The 12,135-nt window shown below is 45.9% G+C and overlaps 1 protein-coding gene across 5 annotated transcripts in view; it reads right to left on the minus strand.

Moving 5' to 3' along the window:
* The window catches only part of RBM20 (RNA binding motif protein 20), a 204,783-nt gene that overhangs the window by 62,678 nt on the left and 129,970 nt on the right, over positions 1-12,135 (minus strand). For 4 of the 5 annotated variants that reach the window (XR_014253408.1, XM_082424891.1, XM_082424892.1 and 1 more), the window contains one exon: positions 593-1,679. Coding sequence is in view for 4 of the 5 variants with exons in the window: in XM_082424891.1 (XP_082281017.1) it covers positions 593-1,679 (1,087 nt within the window). In the remaining variant the exon portion in view is untranslated. The remainder of the gene's footprint in view (positions 1-592; positions 1,680-12,135) is intronic. The other variant, XM_082424894.1, reaches the window with a different exon arrangement.

The following is a 12,135-nucleotide window of genomic DNA, read 5'->3' on the forward strand; positions in this document are numbered from 1 at the left end:
GCTTTGGAATATTTCACCGCATCATCAATACATCTTGGGGGAAAATTTATACTACCATGGACTTTTGTTTGCAGGGGCCCAAAGCACTTTACAACCACTGAAAAGGTGTAATAAGGCTCTACCTCCATTTTGCAGATGCAGAAGCTGAGGCCCCTCTATAATAATTTGTCTAGGTCCCACCTGAGAATTACTCCCTTGCCCCACTCAAAATTCTGCTAACACTTTCCCCCTTTTGTACTCAGTACAGTATACATTCTCAAGGAATGTAGACAAGGAGGCAGAGGCTAATTCCTGAGTCCCTTTCCCATAACCCAAGTGGGGTCACTTGATCCTCCACTCACCCTCATCTCTCACCTATAACCATGGGTAAGAATCTCTTACTTGCCTTAAAGCAAGGGACTGGCCCTGATACATTTCTGAAATTCCTTCTGGTTCTAATACCTAGGCTTTTCGTCAAGGGTACCGATGGCAAAATTCTGTTACCCAGTCCCCAAATGTCATAGTTCCTGGCCAGTGAGCAGCAAGGGTTGGGCTGTGGTGGCGAGCCCACAAGGCTCCAGCTGTGGCTCCCAGCCGGTCCTGGATGACTCACCTTCAAATCAAACACCTTCTTGTCGCAGATGCTACAGACGTGGGGCAGGTGGAGGGGGGCCACACCGTGAAAGTCATTCAGCTCGTGCGCCTGCAAGGGCCGCACGGACAGCGTCGCCTTCTCCTCCGTGGCCCGCCGCCAGGCTCCGCTGAAACCCTGTTTGCTGTTGTTGAGCCGACCCCCGAAGGAAGGAGGGGTCCTGTCTGGGGTGGGTTCCTCGGGGTCATACAGCTCATAGGGCTGGCTGGGGGCTGGAGGCCACACGTTGGGGACTGCTGTAAGATCGGGCTTGCTTTGGCCAGAGAATCCATGGGGGCTCTCCCACTGGCTGTTTGGACCCTGCAGCAGCGGACCTACCTCGCCTTTCAAGCCCCCGGCCGGCTCAGCCGCAAATCCACCTGCCACCTGCGATCCTTGGGCGTTGGGTCCGTAGAAGTCCTTGGGAAAGGCGGTTTGGCCATCTTGCCCCGAGTGGCTGTAGTGTCCTTCATAGGTCACGCTGCCCGAGGTAGAGGCCGAGGCTGGCAGGAAACTGGGCTGACCATCAGTTTCAGAGCCATATGCCTGGCCTGAGTTGGCTTTGCCATACTCATAGAATCCCGCTGCAGCAGGGGCGGGCGCAGTCTTGCCAATGCCCAAGATGACTGCTGGCTGGGCAGGGGTCTGAGGCATGACCCCGCTGAAAGGGTGCATCACGATGGCATTGGGGGGCTGGCTGGGAAGGCTCACAGAGGGCCCTGGGCCTCGTGTCTGGCCCGGGGGCGAGAAGGCAATTGCATTAGAGGGAAACCGGGCACTGGGCAAGGTTGCTGCGTGTTGGGGCACCCCGGTGTGGCCATGGGGGGAGCTGATCATGGACGGATGCCTCAACTGGTTGAAGAGAGGCTGGGACATGGCCACTTTGGAGAGGACTTGGTTCAGCACCGTGGCGGCCGCGGTGTTGTTGGTGACGGCGGTCTGTGCCAGCTTTAGCCGGTGGAGGGTGAGCTGAGCTTGCAGCTGAGCCAGCTGGAGGCTCGCGGGCGAAGGAAGCAGCGGGTTTGGGTTACTGACCGAGAACGGGGTCTTGTCCAGGAGCTTGGCGGCACTGCAGGGAGACAAAGGTCTAGATGCACAGCTGCTTTCCACCCAGGGGGACAACAGGCTGTTTGTTTGCTCATCTGTGGTCGCCCCTCCCATATAAACAAGACCCTCCCACACAGGCCCCACATATAATCGAGTCTGCAAAAACCTATGCTCATACACATCAATTAAACAATTATTTTAAAACTCCAACAGAAAAATTCTTATATAGCATAATGTTCAATCTCACTGGTAATCAAAGAGATACCAGTTAAACCATTAGAAACAAATATCTGCCTAGCAAAGTAGCAAATATATATGTATATACATAAAACTATATATATATATAAAAATATATAAATATATATATATAACTATATAACCATATATATATCTCACAGCACTCAGTGCTGGTGAGATAAAGCAGAATGGATACGATATCAATGATAGTCTAAACTCGTGCAACTTTGTCCAAAGGTAGTCTGGCGACATGCATTCATTACAGCCATACTCTTTGACCCAATAATTCAGTTCTGTAAATCTATCCTAAGAAAATGAGCTAAAATGCAGACAAAACTTGATACCCAAAGATGTTTAATGATACTACATTATTTAAGAGTCCAACATTGAAAGTTACAAATAACTGATAACAGTAGGGAAGGGAGTTTTAAAGTGAGTAAATTATAATACATTTATAGAATGAAATGTTCAGTAACCATTCACTACTGGTGCATAAATTTCTATTGTATTATGTAATATTTAAGACATTCAAAAAAAGTGTTCCCATCACCAAGCTTAAGACAGAAAACATTCCACCACACTAAGTCCTCCTTGGGTATCTGCTCTCCCCATCGTCATCCCACACTCATCCTTGCCAGTGATAGGCTCCATTTTGAATTTGGTAAGGTCATCGTTTACAAAGAAAAAAAAAATTAGTGACATGAGAAAAACCCATATACTTTAATGTTAAATGAAAAAAGTAGTCTTCAAAATTGCACACAGAATGAATTGTGTGTGTATATTTGTGCCAAACACATTTTCATCCTTGTCCTCATTTCACATCCAAAAGCAACAAGAATCATGTGCCCTTCAGTTCACTCTCAAACCCAACTAGCATAGGAAACAATCACAAAATTACAAGTGAAGAATCTGAATTTGAGATCATAGGCAGTGGTGGGCTCTCACAGAATCTTATTTCGGGGGTGTTCTGTCTGACACGCGCCTTTCACGTGACCCCTGTTGGTTGGTTACGGTGTTTTCTAGACCAAAAATCAGGACCCGTGGACTGGAAAGGGAACAGGCTTTCCCAGAAAATCTGGGATACGTGGTTACCATTGTCAGGGCTCTTTTGTAAGACCCTATATTTCCTGGTCTTAAAGTCCCCTTCCGAGGAGTGGGTGCAATCAGGAAATGTGTTCGGGATGTTGATAAACTGGAATTCTCAGGACATTTTAATGGGAAGAATGGGACCGTGCAATTGAGATTGGGATTGCCATGGACAGCCCAGGCTGCACGTTCAGCATGTCTACAGCAGCGTGGGATAGAAACTGCAAAGCTGGGACACTTTAGACAAGGTGTCCACTGTCACATGCTCTGTACCGTACAAGTCTGATGATAATGAAACAAAGGAGAAGGGCCAGAGGCAGGGACACGCGAGGGAAAAAAGGGAGGTGTGTGGCATGTCACTCCTCTCCCACTTTGGGTTGGCGCTTTGCATTGGTCCGAGAGAATGAGGGGAGGCGGGTGGGGGAGGCAGGTGAGTGGGAGAGATTCTCACATTTACTGCGACACTGTGTGACCAGTGCTTTGCCTATGTTATCTCATGGGATCTCGCCATTAGTCCTATGGGCTATGGGTAACTTCACTCCAATTTTGCAGGGCAAGAACCTAAAGCTCAGAGAGATTAGGTGATCTACTTAACAAATACCCATTGTTGGTGAGTACAGACCAGGGAGTCAAACCCCAGCCAAGCTTTGCAAAGAAGAGAAGGGGCGCAAGTGGTTAAGTACACAGCTCCTCAGCCCTCTTTGAGTACTTCTTCATGGGCTGCTTCAATGTTTTGCCTGAAGTGAGTTCTCAGAACATTAGGCACACCCACATTCAAATTCAAGTACAAAACACATTTCGCAGCCAGACAAAAACGACTTTGTCTTACTCTTTCTCATTCTATGAGAGATAAAGAATTTGCTGTAAGTCATTAAAGAGACAGGACCTTCACCCAGCCAGCAGCCCTGCTGTGCTCCAAGGACAGAAGAGGATGGTTGCATTTTAAGATACTGGAGGGTTGGTTAAAGGTGGTGACAGACCCTTTCTCCTCTGGGTAGCTGTGCTGGTTGCAGCCAAGCCTTGGTGGCCCCAGTGTGGCCCGGGCACAAATCGCGGCAGCAGCAGAGTTGCGGAGGTGTTAACTGTCCACGCAGGCAAGAATATGAAAGAAAAAGGGGGATGGTCTAGAGTCTGGTGATAGATTTCTACTTGTGTAGTATTAAGTAGCTGAGCTTTGGAGGAGCAATTAAGCTTAACTCAAAACCCTGCCCACACAGGGCCAACCCTTCCTACCAGGGCTGTCAGCAACGCGGCCTGTCCTTGCTAACAAGGCGATAATGAGGTGCCAACTTGGTTTCCATGAGAGAGTAAGACAAGGTTGGTTCTGTTTTTCCCAGAGAAGTCAACTGTATTTTCTAAAACTGTGTTCTGGGCTGGAGGGAGCTCTTGCTGGAGATTCCCCTTTGCCTCTGAAAGGACACGCAAGAAAGAGCTGTCTTTCCAACTAGGAGAGCCAACCTCGCTGGGTATTTGTAGGTCAGCCACGGGAAACGAGTGCTTTTCTGAGGACAGTCCAGGTTACAGAAGTTTACTCATTCACATGCAGCATGAATTAAGAAGACTGGCTAGATTTTCTTCCCAACTTCCGCTTTGCCTAGCAAATTCCTATTGTCCCTAACTTGAATCAACCTTGAATGGAAGTGATTTCACATGAATCATCAGAGTTAGATAACTTTTTGAACCAAAGACCCTTAGATAAAAAAGCAAAGACACTTTATCTTACTTTTAAAAAGCGTTAAAATTCGTAGCCTATCAGCATTAATAACTTAAAATTCAGGTGCATATAACAATCACACTTCTGAGCCAAAAATTGGGGCATGTGGTCTGACACCCTACAGGACAGAACGGAGGTCACCCTCCTGTCTTCCTTGGTTTTTCACTGTCACATCACTGCCTTATATTGAAAATAACTGCTTATGTGCCTCTCTCCTTCCACTAAACATAAGCTCCACCAGGGCAGGGAGCACGTCTTGGAGATTCTCGCATTTTCCGGGCACACTGCCTTGCACTTGGTGGGTACTTGGTAACCGCCACGAACAGAATGAAGAAGATAATGGATGCATTATAGGAAGGAGAATCTAAATATATGCAGAAAGCAAATGGATTTTGCTGTTGTATACAGCTTAAACTTCACTCAGGTACAGAGTCACCGGCCTAGGGAGCTGTCTACAATTCCCCATTCCAAAGCAAGAGTTCCAATACTCTCACTCCCTGTCCAGATCTAGGTTTTGAAATCAAATGGATAATCCCTGTGGTAGGCTGAATAATGAACACACCCCCCCAAAAAAATATCTCTACATCCTGATCCCCAGAACCTGTGAATCTTACCTAAAATGGTAAAGGGGACTGTGCAGATGTGATTAAATTAAGGATCTTGAGATGGAGAGATTATCCTGGATTATCTGAGTTGACCCAAGGTAATCACAAGAGTCCTTATAAAACAGAGGCAGGGGGATCAGAGTCAGAGAGAGAAGATATAAGGATGCAAGCAGAGTCAGAGAGGAGAAAAGATGCTATGCTGCTGGCTTGGAAGATGGGGGGAGGGGCCATGAGCCAAGGAAATGCAAGTGGTCTCTAGAAACTGGAAAAGGCAAGGAAACAAAATTTCCCCTAGAGCCTCCAGAAGGAACCAGCCTTGCTGACACCTTGACTTTGGCCCTGTGAGACTGATTTTGGACTTCTGATCCCCAGAATTATAAGAAATTTAAATTTTAAATTTAACTGTAAATTACTAAATTTGTGGTAACATGTTACAGAAGCAATAGGAAACTAATAAAATCCACCAAGAAAATTAGATGCAAAAGAGGCTTACACTCAGAGAGGCAGCAGTGGGTGTGGGGACATTGGCTGGATCTTTCTGGTATGAACTCTTGCCCCCAGAGATCCTGGGGAGCACAGACCATCTGACCCAGGATCTGAACACCCTCTGGGAACTTAGCCAAGAGCCAGAAAAACCCAGAAGTCTCTTCCTTTTCCGAGTCATATTTCTCTAAGCAGCTGGAGCAATGGCACCCTGGGAAAGCTTAGAATTACAGACCCTTAGGGATCAACTCATCCACCCCTCTCATTAACAAAGAAAGTGACTCGCCCAAAGGCACACAGTTGGGTGGCAGTAAAACCTTAATGAAAATCCAGAGCTTTCAAACCAGCTTCTAGTGCCTGACAGAATAGCCTTGCCTCCAAAAGCCTTAAGTTCCAGAACTTATCTATTTCATCACCAAATTATCATCTCCACCCGTATTTCCCTGTGGTCCTCCCCTCTGTTCAGTGAGATGCTGACTACCTTCCTTATGCAAGGCACTTGCTGAGCACTGGGGAGATGCAGAGATACAGGCCCTTTCTGGAACCCCTGTCAGCTCCAGAAGTGAGAGCAGGGATACCCCCTTGTCTGGGGAACAGGTGGGGGGCACGGTTCTGTGCACCTGCCACATCCTCTCTTCTTCTAGGTTTTGGTGCAGCAGCTCTGTTTGCAGTCACATGGTCAAACCTCATCTCTGGGCAGGAGGGAGTGCAGCCCAGTGAGGCACATGACCTGGGCATCCGGCACAGAGCTAGAATACCTACCACACAACCCCACAGAGGGCTGGTCCACATTCGCAGAAGAAACAGCACAGCCACTCTGATTCATCCAGGCCTCCACGAGGCTCACTTCCCCCAGGGCTGAGGTTTCAGTTTCCTTTCCTGAGCTGTTAATTGTAACAAAGAATTCACAGTGCAAAAAAAAAAAGAATTCACAGTGCGTAATTACATTAAAAACTTTGGTTCCCTGCTCACTTAGAAAGTTGGTTTTTTTGTTTGTTTGTTTGTTTTTTGGTTTTGTTTTTCAATTAAAGCAGAATTTCTCTCAAGAGTTTTAGAAATAAAATACAACATAAAGGAGAACGAGTTGCCTTTATAATACTGGGAGATTTACGAGCTCCAGATGAAAACTGTTCTAATGGTTTAATCCCATAGTGTCAAAAGGATGTGTGACATATTGCACCCCCTGGGACAGCCAACATCTGTCTCTAACCCTCACTCTTTGTCCCAAAGCTCTTTCACATTTTGTTCTGAGTCCCCAGCAGGATGTCATGATGGATTAGTATTTGGGCACAAGAAGTGAGGCACTGTCCTTCTTCAGTTTGAGTCGGGGTGCTGGAAATTCAGCAAGATTTTTGTGACGTAATCCATCCTGTTCCGAAAGGAAGGGAGGGTACCCACGACACAGACAGGGGCTGCGGGGCCTCTGCTCTGAAACAGACTCCAGCAAAGGGGCCAACGGGGCTTCACGAGTTTGATTCAGCCCACAGGGACTGAGCATCTATTATGTGCCAGGCAAAGTTGCTAGAGATGGAAAAAGAGAAATCTTCCTGAAACCACAGGGGAGACAGGTCAACACAGAGCGGATGAATGTTCCGAGGTAAGCACAAAACAGCAAGGTACACGAGGAAGTGGTTCAAGCCTCAGACATTTCAGAGAAATGTAACAAGCGAAAGAAAAGGCCAACTCAAGGGCCGTCCCTGAACTCTGAACAAAAACTTACAAACATTCTGGGTTTATTAATCAACCTACAGATGCAAAGATGCATCAGCTGTTGGTGAAAGGCAGCTATAGGGTGAGTTGTGGTCAGAGACCCGGCTTCCGTCTGCCTGTTACTGGTAGTATGATGGGGGAAAGTCGCTTAATTTTTCCAACCCTTAGAATTTTCTCATCTATACAACCAGAATAGTAATGTCCACCCAATGTGACCCAGTCCTGGCCAGTCAGAGCCCCTGGCCACAGTGACTGGCTCAGGAACGGACACTCCTGGATACTGCTGGAGCTGTCAAGAGAGAGACACTTGTCTTCTTGTCAGGCCATGGCCAGGTTGCTAAACTGGCAGAATTTAAGCCACCACTTAAGGATGCCTGAGAATAAAGCCCACCCAAAGACACTGGCCTGGAGACAGGGGCACAGGCCGCACTCCTGAATGTCTGCACAGGGATGCCTCATGCCGGCTTCCCCTGGATCTGCTTGGACTTTTCTTTCCATGAACCAGTGCATTTCCTTTATGCGTTTAATAAAAATAACAATGTAAAAAGAAAGCCAACCTACTTGAACCACCTGCATGGAATTCAGACGGTTCCCTCCATGGCCTCACGTTGACTCAGGAACTCCCTGTCACGCCCCAGCTCCTTCTGCAGCGCAGACTGACCATACGAACCCAGCGGCTGGAGGCGAGGGGTTACTCAGGGGACGCTCGGGCAGGCACTTTGGTGTATCTGCTGACCAGAGAGACCTGCTTGCTGGAGGTTCGGGAAACAGAATGCTCCTCCATCCTCGGGGGACTAAGACCCCGCACCGTGGTCACGAGGCCACGTATGCATAGGGTGTCAGGGGAGAGGCCCCGCAAGGGTGTGGGCTGCACAACTTTCTACAGGTTTGGAGATCCGGCTGTGGCCACACAGGTGCTCCTGTGCGAGGGGACATAATGCCTCGGCCCTCACCTGGGAGCAGTTTCTAAGCCACGCCTTTCATTCCTCAGCAGCTAACAAGCCATTTTTTGTTGTTCTAAGAACTGGCTTTATTATGCAAGGCATTCATTTATCCCCCAGGAGGAAAAGTTCTTTATTACAGATATGATGGTTCTCTGGTCTTCTTTCACTTGGAGGAGAGGTGAGTGTACATATTGGGCTGTGGGCTGCCCTGTACGAACCAGGGTAGGAAATCAGGCATCCTGGGTTCCAGTCTTAACTCAGCGCTTGTCAACTGAGTCACAGTGGACAACAGACCTTACCTCTCTGAGCCTCCGTGTCCTCATCTATTAAAAGAGAAGTCACAGTCTTTCCTCATTTACATTATGAGGGTTGATGCGGGATTCACTAAGGAGTTGTCAGAACGCTCTGGAAACTGTGCTGTACAGACGTAAGGATGTGGCACTGGCCGAAGATTACTGGAAAGAGAACATCTTCTGTGTGATCACAGCACACTCACCCCTTTCAGAAAACATTCCTCTACAGAGGAAGTGATATTTGTCACTCACATCCTTGGAGATAATCTCATTGCCACTAGGATTCAGAGTAGAAAGAGGTAAAATCGATTCAGCCATATTAATGGAATACCAACCATACCGATGTGATTGAGCTCTGCATCACACATGGGGGGGTGGGGATGGGAAGGGGCATTGCCCAGAGGCTAAGGGCACAGGTTTCAGAGTTTGTATCAACCTGGGTATGAATTCTAGTTTGCCACATATCAGCTGGCAACTGTGGGCAAATACTTATTCTCTCTCAGCCTCAGTCCTCATTATTAAAGCAAAGACGGTTATATCTGAGCTATAACCCAAGCTATAGGTTTGTTCTGAGAGTTAAATGACAGGGTAGGCATAAACTGTTCCACACAGCTCCTACACACAGTAAGCAGTCGCTAAACCAATGCAGCAGCGAGCGGCACTACTACTAGACTTCTTACCACTATCGTTACCATTACTATTACTATCATCACCGCCATCGTGGTCATCATCAGGGCAAAGGGCAGGTGAGCTCTGCCAAGGCAGAGAGACGAATCTTCCTTAGAGACAGATAGAGATAGATGACAGAGAACACAGAGAGATGTAAACACAGAGAGAAAGGAAGCAAAAAAAAAATAAGAGTGGACGTGTGCTGGGAGAGGAGGGAGCAGGAGTGGGGACTGGCACTTGGGGGGAACACGGAGCGTCATCACCGCTGCTTGGTGAACTGGGTAGGTAGTCAACAGTAGATCTAAAGGCCATGGAATAACACAAGGACGCAGCTGAAGTTCAGCGGTATGAATGTGTGTGGACTCACAGCAAGATTTTCCCTGGTAACGTTTGGCTATCCAGAAGCAGAAGCCAAGAACCGCAGCTCAGAGCATGGTGGCACCTACCCCAACGGGACCGGTCACATTTTCAGTAAGCACCATAACTTCCAAGATAAACAATCAGGAATTTAAATTCACTTCCAGTTCAACACAGTCCCCTTTCCAGGCCAAGCAATGAATATGCCATTTCTTCTCACGTGGTAAGATACAAAATACAATCCGGACGAGAGAGCTCATGACCAGGCAAGAAAGTGTTTTCCAGGTTTGTTCACACTTTACGGAGCAACCAAATCAAATCAAGTGCAATGGTCAGGGTCAGGGTCAGGCCTTTGCTGGGTCCTGCCCTTCCATTGCCTCCTTGGAGCTGAACCTCAAATCATAAATTCTCAACTCGCTGTAACACTCTTAGAAGCTAGGTCAGGATATGAACCCCAGGCAACATCCCTAAGTGTCAGGTTACAAAGATGACAATGATGATACCACAGTAATATTGGGGCTGAAGTTTAAACTGTAGCTATTTATCACAAATGTTAAGAGCAAGAAGAGATCTCAGAGACTATTTAGTTTAACACACTCATTCTACAGAGGAAAAAAGGGAAGCCCAAAGAGGTTGCCATAATATATGAATCAACCCAATCACACAGCTAGATAGAGGAGGGCTGGGACTGAGAGCCAGTCCTCATCCTCGTTCCTCGGGGCTCATGCAGCCACTAGGGTGTACCGTCCCCATCAGCATGCACCAGGTGAGTCTTCTTTGTGGGAGAAGAGTGAGATCACACACTTTTTTGACAGTGCTGTCTTCCTGGTAACAAGAGAGCTCCTGGATTATCACTTGAGAGGCCTCTGTGACTAATTTTTGAGATGACTGGGTTCATGCTGGCATTACCCCGTGTTTTGGTTTTAGCCTGACATTATCATATGATGATTCATATCACCATGATACCTCTTGGAATGATTCATAACAGCAATGATAATCCTATCATCTCTCTTTTGTTTCATATTTTTTAGTTGGAGCATTAGTGTTTTCACCTCATTAGCTATCTGACCTCTAGGACAACCATATGGGTAGGTAAATCAAATATGAACATTTCCAGTTTATATTAAGAAGACTGAGTGAGACCAAGAAAGGTCAGATGAATCACCAAAGGGCATCCAGCAAATAAGGGACTAGGCTGGGACTTGAATGAGGGTCTCTTTACCATAAGGCCAGTTTTCTATCCTCGGTTTCCACATTCATTAAAGGGAGCTTCTAAAACCACTTTCCTGTACCTACTTCCTTGGGTGCAGTTTTTTTGCTTGGGGGGGAGTTGTTTGTTTAAAGGTACTAAATATAAAGCTATTTGCTTTATTTTGTGTTTTTTCTCCCAATTTATCATTTTCCAGCTTTATGAGTATATAATTAACATATAACATTGTATAAGTTTAAGGTATACATGTAATGATTTGATACATGTATATACTGCAAAATGATCACCACAATAAGTTTAATTAACACATCTCGGATGTGATGTTAAATAACACATTTGATATCAAATCACCAGCCTTTTGGTCCATTGCACTCTGTACCACTTTAATCAGTCAGAATAAGATTCTAGGAACCTGGGGGACGTGCAGTCACAAAGGGGCAGCTAGTGATTTTATAACTGACAAGAGAGGGCCTGCCTTTCCTGCCGGAGTTATTAGAAGTGCTCAAAATGTGCAAAAGAGACCTGATAATGCAGCAACTGCAGAGAAAAGAATACACATCCTGCTAGTGTCATAACAGGAAAAGACTTAAAGCAGAGAATTAATGTCAACTTAACCACCAAGAGCCAGATACTAGCTTTGTTTTTTCTTTTCCTTCCTTCTGTACCAATTTTCTTTCTTTAAAATATCCTTTATTTTATAAAACGATGGTATTGTAGGTGGTAATTTATTTTTCATATTCATATTTGTTTTGTTTTGAATTATAAAACTACAAAAATCTAAAGAATATAACAAATACTTATTAATTAATTGCTCATCACTCCAAATTAACAAATGTTACCATTATGGGCATTTTGGGCCCAATGTTTTTTATCAAAAAAATAAAATGATACAGATAAAGCTGACATCCCCTTTGAGGCACTGCCTAATTCCACCTTCATCTCACCAATAACATCTACATATGTGTGTATATCTATTTATCTATATATCTGTCAGTTTACCCATCTATATATAGAAAAATTATAAAAGTAAGAGACTTTTTCTGTACCTGCATGAGCTCATAAAACAGCGTGTAAGACTGGTTTCAACATTTCCCTTAAAGAAACAAATGCATATTCTTCCAAGTTTCTTCTCACACACTGAAGATTGAAAGCAGTGTGGTGAAGTGAAGA

The sequence above is a fragment of the Balaenoptera physalus genome (assembly GCF_965194825.1).
Source record: "Balaenoptera physalus genome assembly, chromosome: 14".
Taxonomy (NCBI): Eukaryota; Metazoa; Chordata; class Mammalia; order Artiodactyla; family Balaenopteridae; genus Balaenoptera; species Balaenoptera physalus.